A 20,858-nucleotide genomic window follows, 5' to 3' on the forward strand; every position below is an offset into this window, starting at 1 on the left:
ACCAATTCTGATGGACGTGGCTCTCTCAGAGAGACAGCTCATATCAGTTTCAATAATCTTGTGAAGAGAGCCATTTACACCCAGAAAGGACTGTGGGAACTGAGTATGATTCAGATTCACAACACATTTTCACTCTCTTTGTTGTTGTTTCCTTGCATTTTATTTTCTCATTTTTTCCTGTTTAATTTTTTTCTTATGCATCAAGGTAATTGTATATGTATGCATATATTGGATTTAACATATATTTCTACTATTTTTAATATATCCTGGATTACTGAGTCAAACAGGACCCACAAAATGACCAAATGGGGCTTAGTCTAGGACCAATTGCCAGTCAATGATAATCAGATTGGTTTTAGTTTAAGGGATTGTCCTTAAGAAATATAGCCAGTAAATCCCAAAATTCTTCTTGCTATTTTTTGAAGTTGATATTATTCATAATTTAACTAAGACTTTGTATACAAGTTTCTATTCAAAACTTGCATTTCCCCTGTGTGTCCATCCCTCTCCATTTGGCAAAGAAATAAAGATGTGACTGAGTAAGATTTACTAAACTCTTTTAACCTCTACATTGTGGCAAGTGATTTTTACATAATGACACTAATCTTTCTTCATACTGATGGTCTGACTGTACAAAGACAGCTGATTCAGAAATGACTACTACATGGGTAATACCAGTATTTTCCTGTCCAACTCTCCCATGTGATAGCTTTTCAAATACTGGAAGATAGTTATCAGGTAATTCCCTGTAAATCATTATTTTCATGGCTAAACATCTCCACTGCCTTTAAGTAATCCTCAGAGGGCATGAATTCAGGGCTTTACTATACTGCTTGCCCTCTTCTGGACAATCCTTCATTTTCTTTCTAAAACATGATTCACAGAATAGAAGATATACTTCAAATATGGTCTGACCAGAGCAAAGTACAACAGAACTATATTACTTTAATCCTTGAAGCTATTCCTTTATTAAAACTGAACCCCCCCCCCAAAAAAAAAATGGCAAATCCTGGAACTGCGGGAAAATGAGTATATGAATTCACTGTTGTTAGAGAAAAGATCTATTCCAGACATTCCAGCAAACAATTTGAAACTATGCTCAAAACGCTAATATAATATATATACTCTTCCATATAGCAATACCAACACTAGGCCTATACCCCCAAAAAAATCAAATAAAAAGGAAAAGATCCTGTACATACAAAAATATAGCTTTTTGAGGTGGCAAAAAACTGAATTGGGAAATGGGGAAATGGCTGAAGAAATTATGGTAAATGAATATAAAAATACTGTGACATAAGACATTATGAAGGGAATGGTTTCAGAGATATGAAATAATGCAATGAAATATGAACCTATATGAAATAATACAATAAAGTGAACAGAAAGAACTATTTTTACAATAACATTGTAAAGACAAGCAATTTCAAAAGGCTTAAGAACTGTAATCATTTTCATGACCAAGTACAATTCCAGAGGATACATGATGCTATGCATTTCCTGATAGAGAGAGGTGATGAACATGGATTGTGATATACATTTTTTGGACATTGACATTGCAGCAACATTTCTTCTTGACATGCATATGTTATCTATGTTTTGCTTTTCTTTTTCAAGGGGATAGGGAAGCAAAAATAAATTTAATTGGGGGGGAGGGGAAGTTGTCTTTATCTTAAAGCTAATATAGCCTTCAATAGTTTGGCTGTCTTATCACACTGTTGATTCAAATTGAGCCAATTTTCCACTAAAATTTATAGATCTAACTTTTTCCAAACAAAATGCTATCTAGCCATGCTCCCCTACTGTGTATTTGCAAAGTTTATTTTTTTAACTCAAATATAAACTTTAAATTTGATCTTTATTCTATTTGATCAAATACTCTCTCTGAACCCTATCATCTGCTGTATGTTATCACTCCCAAATTTCTTATCACCAGTATTTGACAAGATATGTTTCTTATTGCTTTTCTACAGATGATAAAATCAATTTCTCTTCAAGGAATATCTGTGAGCTTTATTTCTCTCCATTCAACTACAACTTTCTATCTCTGAGTTTCATTCACAATAAAAATATCAAAACTGTTAAACATTCATTTTTCCAATATTCTATCTACTTGGTCACTGAATAAGGATCTCATCTTTAGAATATCATAGCTAAACTGCTATTTATAAACAGAGAATTATATAATTCTCTGAATCCTTTACCCCCTTTTTTCCTATCATTGACTCAATGAGTACAAATGGGGAACAGCACATGGATGAGAGGTATTTTGTGTTTTTCTTTGGTTCATGGATTCTTTGCTTAGGCAAAGAATTTGTCACCAAAATGGCTATCCTATTGGTACTGACTCTTTTTTATACTTAGTCTTTGGTCTCTTGCCAGGGCCATACTTAAGTTTTTAAAGGCTATGTCAGCAGAGTGTAAGTTCTAGATAAGATAGATCAATGCTAATCCAGCCTTCAAAAATTCAGATTTAACTTCATGTGTACATGAAGTTCATGAAACAAGCTCAGGACTTGGTTAGGACTATTGGAAGCAAATAAGGCCTGTGAAAAATAATTTCACCTCATGAAATAGAAACTCAATATCCAATGCACAATGGACATCTACTTGAAATGGGTGCCTGCATGGAAAAACTCCGTAAGTCACAAAGGTGGGTTACCAATAATTCCACCAGAAATTTATTATGATATAGATTATTAAAATAAGTCACTAAACTTTGAGTAGTTTGTAATTTTGTAGAAAGATGAAGATATAGTCAAATATTTAGAATCACAGAAAATTGTAATTGAAAGTTACTTTAGAGATCATCTACATCCAAACCATTCATTTTCAAAAACAGAAAATTAAGATTCAGAGAGTTAAAGTCATTTCCTAGGATCACACAGCTAAGTCTGGCAGAGACATAACTCAAACAATGGTCCTTTATTTCCTCTAAGTATAAAAATCATAAAAAGGCAAATGATGATCTTCAGAATCAGAGCCCCAAAGGAATAAAATGTTGCAGCTTCATATAAAGCTTAGGTTAGTCAGTTCTAGACTTTCAGGAAATCCACTATCACTTTCTATAGTGTTAGTCCATTATAGTGTTACCCAACAAGCACAAAGGAAGAAGGCATTGAGTTTCTTTATAATCTATGTAACTATGACAGAATTGGCAAACCCAATGATTCTTCAAAGGGCTACTGAAAAAGCAACTAAGAAGCAAGGGAGCAAGGGTAAAATAAGAATCTAATCTGTTGATAACCATATCATCCCCCATCCAGATTATAGGTTCAAGCAAAAGTTGGGAAAAAAAAAATGAAAGGGTATTTAAATAGGGTTGGAATGAAGATTTCAAATATCACCCTGACCTTACTCCTAATATATATGACCTCTACAACTTCCTTTTGCATATCCCAAATTTCAAGGATTATATCCACTCAACTAGTATAAGAGCCAATAATTTACAGTAATTGCTAACCAGAATTAGGATACATTAAATACAAGAAAACTTTACCATAATATGTGTGGATCTACAATAAATACCAAATTCATATGTTGACAGAGATCTGGAAAGGCCTTCCTTTAACTAGTATATTCATAATCTTACTAAGTTTTTGAATAATTAAGTAAATTAAGGAACTGAAAATCCAGAACTCTTGTTTTTCCCTTTAAGAGTAGCTAATATGTTGAACAACAATTTAATGTAAAACAATCTATAGATACTTGAATGGCCAGGTTTCAAATGATCTAAATTGAAATTAAATAGATAAGGATGGGTGAGAAGTGTGTGCTTGGTGCACTCACGCGCGCACATATATATAAACAAATATGTATGCTAAAATTCTATTTCCTTTCATGTTCTCTTTATTTACCTCTTATTCACTGTACAGATTGTTTTAAAATAATGCAATCATGCCCAAAAAAGGTACTTTTCATGTTCATAATGCCATATTGGTTGAAATAGAGATCTATTAGTCATGGCTTATATAAAAATTGAGTGAGGCCAATTATCAGGTTCTTTTTCAGTGTATTCCTATGTATATATTCTCCTTTAAAATATTTTAGGCTTTTATTCAGATCAGCTTGGTATATGACAAAATTGTAACTATCAAGTTAATATGTATATATACTTCAATGATTATAATTCCATTATATTAAGATTTAGGATTTTCTTTAAGTTGCTAGCAAAGAGCTACTCTGGAAAATCTAAGTTGGTTCTGATAGTCTTAAGGAAATACCTCTTTAATTTAATACCTTTTTTGTCATAATTATTATTATTTATTAATACCCTTCTTTCCTTTGCCACAGTCTATAAGCCATGAGATTTGGAAGTACACTAATCTTAGACAGGAAAAAAACTAGTTGAGGCGAAAAGAACCTTAAATTAGGATCATTGATTAAGAACTATGGACAAGCATAGAAGTAGTTTTCCGTGTGTGTGTGTGTGTGTGTGTGTGTGTGTGTGTGTGTGTGTAGGCAATGGGCTAGTGTATCAAGTGTCTGAGGTCAAGTTTGAATTCAGGTCCTCCTGACTACAAATCTGTTGATCTAATTACCATACCATCCAGCCAGCCCTTCCTCAGTTTTTGAGTTTATTTGCAGAGAAGATGGATTAAGTCAAATTATCATTTGCATATTTGACTTAGATCCAACACTTAACAGTATCCCTGAGAGGGAAATTCAGATTTAACTGAAATTAATTCAAAAATTCAGATTTAACTTCATGTGTTCATGAAATTCATGAAACAAGCTCAGGACTTGGTTAGGACTATTGGAAGCAAATAAGGCCTATGAAAAATAATTTCACCTCATGAACACATTTTTGAGGATAAAGTTTCTACACAGTAGGCAAAAATGCGGAAAGCCTGAAAAGTTCCTCCAAATCTCAAAAGGGAAAAAAAATCCAATATCTTTCTTGAGCTCCTTCATTCTTAAAAGCATTTTATTATCCTCTTCATTTTAGCATTCAAGTGCAATAAAACCTCATTGTAACACTGTAACTGATATCAGATGAGAATAAAAGCATGCTACAATAATAGGGATATACTTTATATACATACATCCTGATGTACTTGAAGGGATATGATGGTAATATAATAAGACACAATATGATGGTAACATAATAAGACACTTTATGAGTTATTGATGTGTTATTACAAATATTAATTGTATCTTCGAACATTCTAGCTAACTATAATACTAAAATGATTAAGAAACTGTTAGGTGCTCCTAAAATAAGGCCACCTCCATTAGAATATGTAATGAACATCCTTAAGGACAGACTGTTTTCACCTTTTTGCTTCAGGTTTTTAGCATAGTGGAGGCCCTTACTAAATAAATGCTTGCTAAATAACTAAAATATAAAAATATTGGATCAATCACATTCTTCCCCCCAAAAAAATCATTAGAATGTTTTCTCTGAAGCAAAGACCTGGGGTTCTAAAAAAACATGAAACTATTTTACTTTTATGAAAAATGTATAGCTTAATTCAAGATGCTTTTCTGATCTGAAATTCATTAGAAACGTCTGTAGAATTTGCTTTCTAGAAACACGAGAATAGAATTACAAATTTAAGTGTCAAAGGTTGTATTCTGTATGTCAGATCTAAATACCTTCATAAAAATAAAAATTACTATCTATCTACACATTATAAATTAAATCAACTTTATATTATATACAATTTTTGCAATTTCTAATTTGCTTAAAGTATGATAGTTATTTTAAAATTATAGAAATAAAGTGAATTTCCAAATTTTCCTACACGCTAGATAGATGTGAAAGACAAAACTATGATGAAAAAGTAACTTATTTTTACTTTTGCAGAGTGATTAAAAAAAAAAAAGCTACTTCTATGTTCACCTCAGATTCAACCCTATCAATGTTCTAATTCAGATTGTCTGGAATTTACCCATGCTAATTTCAGTCAGTCAATAAGCATTTATTACTGGCCTACTAACTGCCAAGAACTGTGATAAGAACTGGAGATATAAAGAATTTGGGAAAAGATGTATCCTTCCCCCAGAAAAACTCAAAAATTAATATGCGATACCACAAGCAAATATATGTACAAACAAGATGTACACGGAAGAAAAAATAATTAACATAGAGAACAAAGTAGGAGAATTTAAAAAGGGATTGGAAAAAGCTTTCTGTAGAAGATAGGATTTTAACTGCAATTTAAGGCAGGATTTAAGAGATAAGGGAAATTTTAAAATATGATTCATGATTTTTAATAAAATTCATTATTTTCACAAAAAAGATAATAATCCTTCTCAATTCACATAAAGATTTTAATCACTTCAAAATTCCAAACTCCATAAATGTAGGAACACAGACTTTCAATCCACCAATAAGGACAAATTTGAAAGTTTTTTTTTTCTTCTTCTTATAAATAATACATCTGAAATAAAAGGTGGACAACATAGACTTTAAAAACACTAAAAGGATAAAGATATATTAAAAACAATTAGTAATCACAAGATAAGTTACCAGACTCAGGAGCTATGAAGATCTTTCAAATCAGGCCTCAGGTACTTTCTAACTAAATGACTCTAAGATCTTTGCGTTTCAATTTCTCATGGGTAACATGGGCATGTTATTAATAGCACTAAATTCTTAGGGTCAAAAGAGATAACATGTAAATTAACTTTGCAAAACTTAAGGCACTTAAATAAGTGCACTATATAGACACTATAGGCTCTAAATAAATACTATTAGCTATGAGTTCATGATCTTTGCTATTTTAATAGGAAGATTTTATATTCTCTCATGTATCAGATAGCCTAAGGGCAATTGCCCTAATTAAGTAAAAGTGTAAACTCTAAAATCGAACTAAATATGTACTTTTATTACCAATATTTATAAACTATAAGACAGCCCCTCTCTTCAAATAGTAGTTATACTAAATTTTTTAAAGTAACTTTATACTGGAAAAAAAAAATCTGCTTCAAAAAACAGTAACAAATAAATTACTGAATTTTTATCATCTACTACTAGACTTAAGTGTTGTTTAGAAGGCATGAGATAGGCAACAAATCAGCTGTAATACTTGCATGGAAAACGAAGTGAAAATGAGATTTAAAAGATTCTTCAAAGATTATTTCTAATGTGTCACCTGCATTTTTGATTTCCTTCACAAGCTAATTGTACAATATTTCAGAGTCTGATTCTTTTTGTACAGCAAAATAATGTTTTGGTCATGTATACTTATTGTGTATCTAATTTATATTTTAATATATTTAACATCTACTGGTCATCCTGCCATCTAGGGGAGGGGGTGGGGGGGTAAGAGGTAAAAAATTGGAACAAGAGGTTTGGCAATTGTTAATGCTGTAAAGTTACCCATGCATATATCCTGTAAATAAAAGGCTATTAAATAAATTTAAAAAAGAAAAAGATTATTTCTAATGTGTCACTAGTTCACAGATTTATAATGAAGAGATCTTAGAGGTCAACTAGTCTTTTTTACAGATTAGGAGGCCCACAGATGTTCAGCAATTTACACAGTATTATTAGATGTTTCCTTAAAATAAAATCTATCATATACCACTACATGTGCTCAAATTAGTTAAATAATCATAACTATTTAAAATGAATGATAATAGAAGAAAAATTCTGTTTAACAAGTTTTACATTCTTACATCTACAAGTCAGGAAATGGTTATTAACCAAGACTTGCTTACAAAGAAATTTTTAAAAATATTACACCAAACTTAAAAAAAAAAAAAACCCCACCCCTCTGTTAATACTAGCAAGTGCAATAATTTCGATATCTCTAAGTTTAAAGAAACCTGAAATGTACACAAGGCAGGCAGGAAGTTTAACAGGTCATCTAAGAAATAACAGGTTTTAGCCTTCTTAAAAACAAATCTATCTTGCTCAGCTAATATTTCACTGTGTTACAAAACAAAATAAATACAACACTTATATGCTTTCAGTAAAACAGATATATTCCTGTTTTGAAAAGTGTCAACCTCTATAAACGGTAGCATTAATGCTCCCTTCCCCGCCTCTGCTAAATCCCAGGTGCCCACTTAATTTTATAGCTTCTATTTGACACAGGCACTAGTCCTTCCAACTAGGAGTCAGGCCCCCTATGGTTTCCATGCCCCCCTATTGCTCTCCCCCAAGTTCTGCCGTTAAAAGGGCGAAGAAGGACAAACAGCCGCCCCGTCCCCCCAGCTCCGTCCGCGAATGAGTGTGCGTGGGTCTGGAGGGCCCGTTCCTCCCCCACCCCCCACCACCACCAGGGTCGAGCCTGCCAGGATCGCAAGCCATGGAGCAGCGCAAGAGCGGCGGAGGCCCCGACTCTCCTCTGAGCGGTCTCGGTGGTCCAAGCGCCCTCGGCCCCTCGGCCCCTTGCCCCGGCCCCGGGGACCATCCACCGGCCGCCTTTCATGGCTCTGGGCCCACTGGGAAAACCCAAATCCTAAAAAGAAGGAAAAGCTTCGCCCTCCCTCCCAAATCCATACCAGCAACAGAATGAGAGTTGGGAGAAGGAGTGGGCCAAGGAGAAAAAAAGTGAAGAAAACCGGCACGGAAAACAGACCTGTGGAGACCGCCATCTTCTCCTGCAACCCCGGACTTCTGCCGCCCTGCACGCGCCCCGCCGCGTCATGCGGCGTCACTTCCGGGCGCGCGCGCGCCGCTGTTAACGCTGCCGACCCCAACCTCCCTGCCCCCCCCTCTCCGGGGTTTCCAACTGACTCGAAAGAGGTGGATCCGATAGCTTCCCTCCTCCCAGCTTCAGGCTCCCCTCCTATTCCCTACAGTATTTACCCGTCGCCTTCGCGGCTGAGGGCGAGAAGACCTTTCCCGAGTTTTGGTCCTTATCTACCCGTATTTTGACTCTGTGACCTCGGCCACCATCCCACTTCCGACACCACCATCCCAGTCCCACCCCCAACCGCCAAGATTCGTGGATGTCCCCTGGCGGGGCGGAGGCGTTAGTAGTTAGTGAGCCCGAGAACGTCACCCCCTCCCCCCATCCAAGCTTCGATGATGCCCCGTAGCTTGGGAAATGGGGGGAGGGGAACATAAAGGAACCCTAGGGAACGTCGACCCCACCCCTACCTCCCCCACAGCGGAGCTTCTGGAATGCCTCGAGGGGGAGGGGAGAGGACATACAAAGGGATCTGAGGAAACGCCGACCCCATCCCCCACCCTAGTTGGGCTCTAGAGACTACACAGGAAGCAGGAAGGGAGAAAGGTTTGCGACCCTTGCTTCGGAGCCCCTTCACTTTTACCTGAGAAAGTGATAGGGAAGAGCATCTTTCTAGCTAGATGTATGGCCGCCAGGAGAGAGGGGGGAAAGTGTGACTAGCTACCTGTAGCACCACCCCAAAGGCAAAGCTGTGCTACTTTCTAAGAGTTAAGATCACCATATACAGGCCGCTTTACAAAATGATGTGTTGCTAGTATCGAATGTTATTTAAACATTAGAGGCACGTGCCTGACCCTTTAGTACTTCACACAAAAAAGCCTAAACTATCCTGTTGATAATACTTGTAGCTACCCTTTATAATCTGAAAAATAAGATGCTAGATTATTCAGTGTAGCTATAACTTTTTAAAAAATGTTCTGACAAGAGGTTTGGCAATTGTTAATCCTGTAAAGTTACCCATGTATATATCCTGTAAATAAAAGGCTATTTAAAAAAAAAAAAAATATATATATATATATATATATATATATATATATAAAATGTTCTGAGTTATACTGCAGTATCTAATGCTTAAAAAAAAAAACAAAAAACATAACTTCTACTTAAAAGTCAAAAATGTTTTTTAAAGTCCCTCTTTCAATATGCTGCGCTACAGATGTCCGCGATTTTCCACCCAAATGCGTTATAATGATCTCTCTTCCAAAAATCTCGCTTAATTCTTACATAGTATGTAAATAAGATCACTTATATATTATAGTTTTTTGTTCCTTACCCTCTAGTAAAATGTAAGCTCTGTGAGGGCAAAGATGATGTCTTAATCTAATAACTATTTTCCTCTAATATCTTTCACAATGCACAGTACACAGATGTTTAAAGGAAGAATCAAAGATTGTTAGTAAAATTGTATTGTTTTAGTATGTATTCTTCTGGTTCTACTTTCTTCTCACTACATCTTTTATGTCTTCCCATGTTTTTTAGTATTCTTCCTATTGGTTGCAATGATATTGTTATAGTGATATATGCCACAATTTGTTCCACTATGTCTCAATTGTTGAATCATTATGGCCAGTTTTCATTACTAGAATAAAACAGGCTGCTATGGTTATCTGAGAGAGAGAGAAATTTGTCTATAGGCTAATTACTATTAAATTTTCAGTCTCACAGAATCTTAAACCAAATGCTGGTTCTGAAATTCAACTATCATTATTGTTCACTTTAATCATCAGTATTGAAATTCCTTTTTTTTTTTATTATTTTTTTATTTAATAGCCTTTTATTTACAGGATATATACATGGGTAACTTTACAGCATTAACAATTGCCAAACCTCTTGTTCCAATTTTTCACCTCTTACCCCCCCCACCCCCTCCCCTAGATGGCAGGATGACCAGTAGATGTTAAGTACTAAAATATAAATTAGATACACAATAAGTATACCCGATCAAAACGTTATTTTGCTGTAGAAAAAGAATCAGACTCTGAAATATTGTACAATTAGCTTGTGAAGGAAATCAAAAATGCAGGTGCATAAATATAGGGATTGGGAATTCAATGTAATGGTTTTTAGTCATCTCCCAGAGTTCTTTTTCTGGGCATAGCTAGTTCAGTTCATCACTGCTCCATTAGAAATGATTTGGTTGATCTCGTTGCTGAGGATGGCCTTTATTAATAATCTGTTTTCATTTCACCTTTTCCTTAGTGTTACAACCCAATTCTTCATGTTCACCTCACCTCCAATCCCTTCATCTGATCTCCAGTCACTCCACCTCTCTGCTCTTCCCCATGCCTTCACCTCTACATTAACTGCTTTAATCTCTGTTCTCCATCTTGATCCTTTGGTAAATCAATTCAATTCTACACTATTCTTTTCCTGTCTCTTTTATTGCCCTGACAAGTCCTAGCCTTGAAATACTCTGCCTTCACTCCTACTTATGTGCCACTGAACAAAACTGGACACTAACCACTTTGCCATTTATCAATCAAAATATTATGTCTCTCAACTAGACAGTTTCAGTGGATATTCCCTGTATCAGGGATTCCCCCTTCTTCCTTTCCGCTTCCTGGTTTCCCTCAACTCTAAATCCCAGATAAAATCCTACCCTCTATAGGAAGCCTTTTCAAGATCCCTTTCCCTGCAGTGATTATCTCCACTTTGTCTTACATATATCATGGTAGCAGATAATTGTCTGTTGTCTCCTATCTCAGTATGAGGTCCTTCAAAGCCACAATGGTTTTTTGCCTTTTTTTTTTTTTTTTTTTTTTTTTTTTTTGGTATGACTGTCACTTAATATATTACCTGGCACATAATAGGTACATAAATATTTAAACAGATACTTGACTGTCTTTCACAGACTATATATGTAGTGACCCAGTTGGCTCTCTATTCTCAAATCTCCCAGTCAGGGTCACCTAACTAGAGATTTAGCTGACTTAGCTGTACACCACTCTTTGGCACTTATCTACTTAAATAGCCTCTGTTCAGAAGTGAAAGAAAGGTCTTTCATATCTATAATTCAAATGGTTTGAACTCAAATAGTTTACATAATTCTAAGTTTATAAAACACTTTACTCTCAATACAAATTTCCTTATTTTACAGAAGAAAGAAGAGATGCCCTTAGTTACATAGTAAATGAAATAACTCGAGAATGAAAAATCTAGAGAGACATAGTTTCTAGATAATTAATCAATTTATAAATTATGGACAGCAAATAATAGATTGAGGTCAGTGGCTTTCTCTTGTAAAGCAAAAGAGCATCCCCAGATCATGGAATTCACAAAAGGCCTTTGGGAAAGAGGTATACTGGAGGGTGGGAATCAACTCTGATTAACAGTCGATGAAGGGTGGACATATTAATGAGGAAGTAATCAAAGGTCTTCAGCTCCTTGCTGAGAATGTGATCTAATCACGAATCTCAGCCACTTCCAGCAATCTAAAACAAAAGAATCTATCTCTGCCTGGACTATTCTGGCTGGTTTTCCTCTTCATAAGCTGGGTCACCCTAAATCCTAATGTAAGATCCCAAGAATAGAGCATGTTTCCTAAAAACAAGAACTTTCCTAGACTGAGTTCTGTCTGTAAGGTCGTTTAAGATTTAGAAGCATATACCCAATATACTAAAGGGACTGACTAAATTACAGATCAGGCGCTGCCTCACAAGACCTAGGTTTCTCACTGTATCCAGGGCCATCTCAAGTCATGCTGTTCTGTATCTTACCACAGACCACAGATGGCTCTGAAAGGGAAAGTGAAACTTTCCACAGCCCTCCCTCACTTAAATCCCATTTATTTGCATGTTATAGCATCATCTCTCTGATGTCATGGTCTTCTACAAAAATGAAAGGCCAACAACAATCTTCAGAGAATGATTTCTGAATGAAGAAATAGGAAAGAAACACATTAATCCTAATTCAATAATGGTTATTATTTCAATTGGTTCTCAAACCCAAGTTTCTCTTAAGTGCTTTTTTCTGTTATATCTGACTTCATCTCTTCAGCCTTGTTACTGTTTCTATGCTAAACTTGTAACTAAATTCTGGTACTTGAACTTTGTTCGTTTCCAGCAAACTCTCTATTTTATACCTCAGCAACAGTAATTATATTGCCTGTATACCCTCCCTCCACAATATTCTTTAGGAATCCTGTTTTTTACAGTAATTCTTCCAGCATTGGGATCAGGTGAAATGGAGGATCTCAGAGGCACACAGAAACCATTGTTAGCTGGGATGTTTAAGATATGGGAAGCCCTGGTCCCAGGTAGACAAGTATGCTTGCCACAATCTTGGTACCTCTAGGTAGGTTAAGAGTATTCCAGAGTGGTTAGACAGACCCAAGTAAGCCTTTAGGGCTTGGGGAGAAAATTAATGCTAGAGCCTAGCTCTAGTTTTCTGGATGTTTCCTAATGTGAGTGTTTCTGTACTTCTCCAAAAACTGAACTAGCATGGAAACAGCTAAGAAATTGTGTAATTAGAGATTTCTTTTTGGATTTCTCATGGCAGCATTTGGTATCCTTCCTGGTGATATGCTAGTTGTTTGGTAGGGACTGAGGCTGTGACAAAGCTATTTATATACAACCCAGATTAAACTTTTGATCTGGTACCTGTTTTGACACTCTGCTCTATCATCATAAGCTTGAGTTTGAGAACCCTAAGTATATAATAGGATGGAGAAATAAGTCAATGGCCATATAGCTTTTTTTAAGAGAAAAAAATACATATTGCTAATTGCCACTTTAAAAATTCACATCAGCAAAAATTTATCAAGCATTTACTTTGTCCAAGAAACTAGTAGGTGCCCGGGATGGTGAGATGCAAAGTTCAAATTCTATAATAATCAAAAACCAGCAAATAAAACTTCAAGGCACCAATTTACACATATCAAATTAGCAAAGATAGCTAGTAATTATTAAAGTGTTGGCAGGACTTCAGGGAAGAAAAATATTGTATTATTGGCAAGCTTTCAGGAGAATACTCTGGCAGCATAAAATAGTCTCAAAGTTGATAATAATCTTTGACCCAGTAATCCCCTTGCTTGGTCTACATAAAATCACTTTAGAATGAACTGAATGAAAACAGCAAAAGTCTGAAGCTTGGAAAAATGCTTTGTCACTTCCAGGTGAGTAGGACCCAACTTTAACATAAAGTTAAAAGTGAAGAAATGGACTAGGAAAATGAATAAACAACACCAAAAAAAAAAAAAAATCTTCACTAACAATATAAAAACAGCTTAAAAGCTAAGCCTCAAAGAAAAAAAAGATAATAGGATCCAGCTAATTACTAGAACAGTTAAAAAAGGAGATAAGAATGGTAGGGTAAAACTGGGAAAAGAGATGAGTTATTCAAGGAAATTATGAAAAGAGAACAGGTTGCTAAAAGAAACAAAAAAATTACTAAAAATATTTAAAAACTTAGTCTAATGATAAAAGAAACACAAAAATTCACTGAAGAACTCTTTTTTAAAAACAGAATAAACTGCTATAATAATCAGACTCCCAAAAAACTATTTTAATGAACTAGAAAAAAATAACAAAATTCATCTGGAAGAACAAAAGGTCAAGAATGTCAAGGGAACTAATGAAAAAAATCAAATTAAGGTAACCTAGCTATACCAGATCTAAAACTATATTATAAAGCAGCAGTCACCAAAACCATTTGGTATTGGCTAAGAAATAGACTAGTTGATTAATAGAATAGGTTAGGTTCACAGGACAAAATAGTCAATATCTATAGCAATCTAGTGTTTGACAAACCCAAAGACCCCAGCTTTTGGAATAAGAATTCACTGTTTGACAAAAAACTGCTGGGAAAATTGGAAATTTGTCTGACAGAAACTAGGCATTGACCCATACTTAAGACCGTACACCAAGATAAGGTCAAAATGGGTTCATGATTTAGGTACAAAGAATGAGATTATAAATAAATTAGAAGAACATAGGATAGTTTACCTCTCAGACCTGTGCAGGAGGAAGGAATTTGTGACCAAAGAAGAACTAGAAATCATTATTGTTCACAAAATAGAAAATTTTGATTATATCAAGTTAAAAAGTTTTTGTACAAAACTAATGCAGACAAGATTAGAAGAGAAGCAATAAACTGGGAAAACATTTTTACAATCAAAGATTCTGATAAAGGCCTCATTTCCAAAATATATAGAGAATTGACTCAAATTTATAAAATATCAAGCCATTCTCCAATTGATAAATGGTCAAAGCATATGAACAATTTTCACATGAAGAAATTGAAACCATTTCTAATCATATGAAAAGGTGCTCTAAATCATTATTGATCAGAGTAATGCAAGTTAAGACTACTCTGAGATAACACTACACACTACTCAGATTGGCTAAACTGACAAGAAAAGAATGACGAATGTTGGAGGGGATGTGGGAAAACTGGTATACTAATACATTGTTGGTGGAGTTGTGAACAGATGCAACCATTTTGGAGAGCAATTTGGCACTATGCCCAAAGAGTTATCAAACTGTGCATACCCTTTGATCTAGCAGTGTTTCTACTGGGATTATATCCCAAAGAAATCTTAAAGGAGGGAAAGGGACCTACATGTGCAAAAATGTTTGTGGCAATCCTTTTTGTGGTAACTGAGTGGATAGCCATCAGTTGGAGACTAGCTAAATAAATTATGGCATGTGAATGTTATAGAATATTATTGTTCTATAAGAAATGATCAGCAGGATGATTTCAGAGGCCTGGAGAGACTTACATGAACTGATACTAAGTGAAATGAGCAGAAATAGGAAATCATTGTGCATGTCAACAAGAAGATTATACTATGATCAATTCTGATGGATGTGACTCTTTCCAACAATGAGATGATTCAAGCTAGTTTCAATGATCTTGTAATGAACAGAGCCATCTACACCCAGAGAAAAGAATGTGGGACCTGAGGGTGGATCACAACATAGTATTTTCACTTTCTTTGTGGTGGTTTGCTTGAATTTTAATTACTTTTTTTTTTTTTTTTTTTTACTTTTTGCTCTGATATTTCTTGTGCAGTAAAGTAATTGTATAAATATGTATGCCTATATTATATTTAACATATTTTTTGCCATGTTTAACATATATTGGTACATGTCACCTAGGGGAGGGGGGAGGGAAAGGGGGGAAATTGGAACACAAAGTTTTTCAAGGGTCAATATTGAAAAATTATCCTTGCATATGTTTTGAAAATAAAAAACTTTAAAAAAAATAAAATAAAATAAAAAACTTTAATAAAAAAGATACATATTATTTCAACAAAAAATGTATGTAGTTAAAATGTCAATAGAAAATTAGCTCATTGAGGCAAGGACCCTTTCATTTCACTAACCCATATTTATAACCCTAGCACCTAAGCACAAAATATAAATTTAATGCCTATTAGATTGAATTGTGTTGAATTTTAAGGCTATATTTAGAGTTTTTCTCAATACTTTGTGTGATAAGAATGAAACTAGGTTCCTAGTTTTTGTTGATGTTTTACAAATGTATGTATGCTTTGAACAAATTAGGGAAACATGGAAAAATGCACCTGTCAGATCAGTGGATAAAGAAAGAGTTTATGACCAAATAAGAAATAGAGAAGATGGCAGGAAGTAAAATGGATTATTTCAATAACACAAAATGAAAAAGCTTTTGCAAAACGAATGCAGCCACAACCAGCAGAAAAACAGGAAATTGGGGAAGGAAATTTTATAGCAAATTTCTCTGATAAAGGGCCTTTTTCTCAAATACGCAAGGAAGCAAGCCAAATTTATAAAATAATCCAATTTTTCCATTTGATGTATGTGCACTTAATATATAGTTAAAGGATGTGAGTTGGTAGTTTTCAGAAGACATCAAACCTGTCAAAAAAAAAAGTCTAATGATTTGATTAGAGAAATGCAAATAAAACAACTCTGAGATACTACTTCACACTTTCATATTGGCTAACATGACGGAAAAGAAAAATAACACTGAAAAGAATGTAGACAAATTAGGACACTAGTACACTGATAATAGAATTGTAAACTTATATAATCATTCTGGAGAATAATTTGAAACTATGCCAAAGGACTATAAAATTGTTCCTACCCTTTGACACAGCAATGGAGCTATTAGGTCTGCATTCCAAAGAGATCGTTAAAAAGGGAAAAGGCCCTACTTGTACAAAAATATAGCAGCTTTTTTTGTGGTAGCAAAGAAATGAGATAGGATACTCCTCAGTTGGAGAAGGGCTGAACAAGTTGTGATATATGAATGTAATGGAATACTATTGTAATGTAAGAAATGATAGCAAACAGATTTCAGAAAAACCTGGAAAGACTTAAAGTGATGCAAAGTGAGCAGAGCCAGGAGAACGTTGTACACAGTAATAGCAACATTGTTTTGATCAACTATGATAAACTTAACTTTTCTCAGAAATACAATGATCCAAGACAATTCCAAAAAGCTCTTTTTGGCAAGGCAATTAGGATTAAGTGACTTGCCCAAGGTCATATAGCTGGTAAGTGTTAACTATCTAATGCTATATTTGAACCCAGGTCCTTCCTGATTCCAGGGAATGTGCATTATCCACTGCACATCTAGTTATCCTCCAAGAGACTCGTGATAGAAAATGCTAAGCATGTCCAGAGGAAAAAAAAATATGAATGCAGGTCAAAGCATACTATTTTCATTTTTTTTCTTTCTCATGATTTTCCCCTTTTGTTTTGATTCTTTTACATCATAACTTATGTAAAAATATGTTTAACATGATTGTACATGTAAAAACTACATCAGATTGCTTGCTTTCTTAGAGAAAGAAGGGGGGAAAGTTTGGAATTCAAAGTCTTACAAAAATTAATGTTGGAAAATGTTTGTGGCACCCCTTTTCGTAATGGCTAGAAACTGGAAATTTAATAGATGCCCATCAATTGGAGAATGGCTGAGTAAACTGTGGTATATGAATGTTATGGAATATTATTGTACTGTAAGAAATGACCAGCAGGATGATTTCAGAAAGTCCTAGAGAGACTTACATGAACTGATGCTGAGTGAAATGAGCAGGGCCAGGAGATCATTATATACCTCAACAACAATATTATATGAGGATCAATCCTGATGGAAGTGTCTCTCTTCAACAATGAGAAGATCCAAATCAGTTCCAATTGATCAGTAATGAATAGCACCAGCTACACCCAGTGGAAAAACACTAGTAAATGAGTGTGAACTTCTTCTTCTTCTAACTCTTGCAATTGCTTGGCTATTTCTTGATCATCTTCTTCTCTCTGCCGACACTCCTCCGCTTTCCTCTGAATTTCTTCCTGGATTGATTGAGCCAGCTCAGAGTCACTCTCTTCCATTTTTTTCTGTTGGTGAGATTTTCCCAGTTCTCTTTCCTGATTTTCCACATTTTGCAGCTTTTGGGCTATCTGAATGTCCATCTGAACAAGCTGACTCTTCTGCCCGTTGGAAGCATAATGTTGTTCAATTTCTTGTTTCTGCAAACAATGAGCCAGGGCTCCATCTTCAAGGATAGCAAAATCTTGATGGACCTCCTGCACCCCAGGCAGCCAGGCCCGGTCAACATGCAGCCCGCTCATGCTGGGGTGGGAGCTGTCCCCGCATTTCCACTCTTTCTGTTATTATTTGCTTGCATTTTTGTTTTTCTTTTCAGGTTATTTTTACCTTCTTTCTAAATCTGATTTTTCTTGTGCAGTAAGATAACTGTATAAATATATATACATATATTGTATTTAACACATACTTTAGCATATTTAACATGTGTGGGACTACCTGCTATTTAAGGAAGGGGGTGGAGGGAAGGAGAGGAAAAGTTGGAACAGAAGGTTTTCCAAGGGTCAGTGTTGAAAAATTATGTTTTGTCAGTAAAAAGCTATAATAAAAAAATGAATGTTGAAAACTATCTTTAATTGTAGTTATGGGGAAAAATTAAGCACACACATACACAAATACACCCAAAAAAGAAATGACAAGCAGGATGGTTTCAGAAAAACCCAGGAAGTATTATATAAACTGATGCAAGTAAAGTGAGCAAAACCATTATACATACTAACGTAAATGTTGTAATGATGATTAACTATGAAAGACTGAAGTACTCTGATCAAGAGAGTGATCCAAAGTAATTCTAAAGGACCCATGATGAAAAATGGTATCTACCTTTCTCTAAAGAGAGAACTGATGAACTGAGTGCATATTGAAGCATACTTTTTTTACTTTATTTTTCTTAGGTTTTCTTTTGCAACATGACTAATATAGAAATATGTTTTTCATGATTTCTCATGCATAATATATTGCTTGTCTTATTGGATGGGGAAGAGTAGAAGGGAGAAAGAGAATTTAGAATTCAAAAATGTTTTAAATGAATGTTTAAAAATATTACATGTGATTAAGAAATATTGAATAAATATATTTTAAAGTCCCTTTTTAACATATATATATATATATATATATATATGTATGTGTGTATGTGCATACATGCATACCTGCTTCATTTAATATCTACCAATCTGGCTTTCTAACAACTTTGTTGTTAAACTACGCTGACATTTCATCCAGCTGTCTAGACTACTCCTTATGATCTACCCTTAGGACCTTCCAGAGGTCTTCATAAGTACTTTCATTTTCTTATATCCCTATTTGGCTTCTGTCCCCAACAGTGGCTTAAAACTTTCCAAAATGAGCAACAATCTTTTCATTGCTTGTAGAGAGCCACAGACAGTGGGAGAACTCTTGATGAGTTATAAGACCCTTCAGCCCAGAGGAAACCTGCTGACAATGTCTGGTTCAGCCATCTCCCTTTGGGGTTCTCACCTTTCTTGAGAAGTCAGGCAAGGTGTGACAAATCTGTATTCAACTTGAAACAGAGCTATTCACTGTAAAAGAGGCATTTGCACATTAATAGCAAGGTGCTTATACTTGGTACATGTTCAATGTGCTGTAGTAACATTATTGTACTAAGGTATATAAGGACTAAGAACTTGAAATAAAGGGAGTCTATGTTTGACCATCCATGTGGGTCCCTGCCTCATCACTTCTCTAAGACCAAGAACTCAGGCTGGCCCTGAGATCTTCCAGAGAGGTAGTCCAGACAGTCTATTTTGGCATGCTAATTTGGGGGCTTTAGAAAGCACACTACAATTGCTAAAACTTCCCCCCCTCCTTTTTCTACCAGAGTCTAAGCCATAATTTATTTGGAAGGCAATTTTTTTCTCAGTGTGAATACTTCAAGCTAGACAAATTAATTCAAATTAACAATACATATTGAAGTGTCTCTGTTTTATTTTAGTTTATTGAGTGGCATGATACTCTGTGCTGAAATACCTGTGATGAAATGAAATATAATTTATTTTTTTATTTTTTAATAGCTTTTTATTTACAAGTTATATGTATGGGTAATTTTACAACATTGACAATTGCCAAACCTTTTGTTCCAATTTTTCCCCTCCTTCCCCCCACTCCCTCCCCTAGATGGCAGGATGACCAGTAGATGTTAAATATATTAAAGTATAAATTAGATACACAATAAGTATACATGACCAAACCGTTATTTTGCTGTACAAAAAGAATCGGACTCTGAAATATTGTACAATTAGCCTGTGAAGGAAATCCAAAATGCAGGCAGGAAAAAATATAGGGATTGGGAATTCAATGTAAGGGTTCTTAGTCAACTCCCAGAGTTCTTTTGCTGGGAGTAGCTGGTTCAGTTCATTACTGCTTCATTGGAACTGATTTGGTTCATCTCATTGCTGAGGATGGCCAGGTCCCTCAGAATTGGTCATCATATAGTATTGTTGTTGAAGTATATAATGATGTCCTGGCCCTGATTGTTTTACTCAGCATCAGTTCGTGTAAGTCTCTCCAGGCCTTTCTGAAATCATCTTGTTGGTCATTTCTTACAGAACAATAATATTCCATAATATTCATATACCACAATTTATTCAGCCATTCTCCAATTGATGGGCATTTACTCAGTTTGCAGTTTCTGGCCACTACAAAGAGGGCTGCCACAAACATTCGTGCACATACAGGTCCCTTTCCCTTCTTTATGATCTCTTTGGGATATAAGCCCAGTAGTAACACTGCTGGATCAAAGGGTATGCACAGTGATAACTTTTTGAGCATAGTTCCAAATTGCTCTCCAGAATGGTTGGATGTATTCACAATTCCACCAACAATGTATTAGTGTCCCTGTTTTCCCACATCCCCTCCAGCATTCCGCATTATCTTTCCCTG

At 35.1% G+C, this 20,858-nt stretch overlaps 1 protein-coding gene across 1 annotated transcript in view; it reads right to left on the bottom strand.

Moving 5' to 3' along the window:
- UBE2V2 (ubiquitin conjugating enzyme E2 V2) overlaps window positions 1-8,735 on the bottom strand; it is a 66,604-nt gene extending 57,869 nt beyond the window's left edge. The window contains exon 1 of the mRNA XM_012541334.3: window positions 8,535-8,735. Coding sequence (XP_012396788.1) covers window positions 8,535-8,550 — 16 coding nt within the window. The 5' untranslated portion in view covers window positions 8,551-8,735. The remainder of the gene's footprint in view (window positions 1-8,534) is intronic.
- Window positions 8,736-20,858: the final 12,123 nt, after the last annotated feature.

The sequence above is a fragment of the Sarcophilus harrisii genome, chromosome 1, assembly GCF_902635505.1.
Source record: "Sarcophilus harrisii chromosome 1, mSarHar1.11, whole genome shotgun sequence".
NCBI classification, from domain to species: domain Eukaryota; kingdom Metazoa; phylum Chordata; class Mammalia; order Dasyuromorphia; family Dasyuridae; genus Sarcophilus; species Sarcophilus harrisii.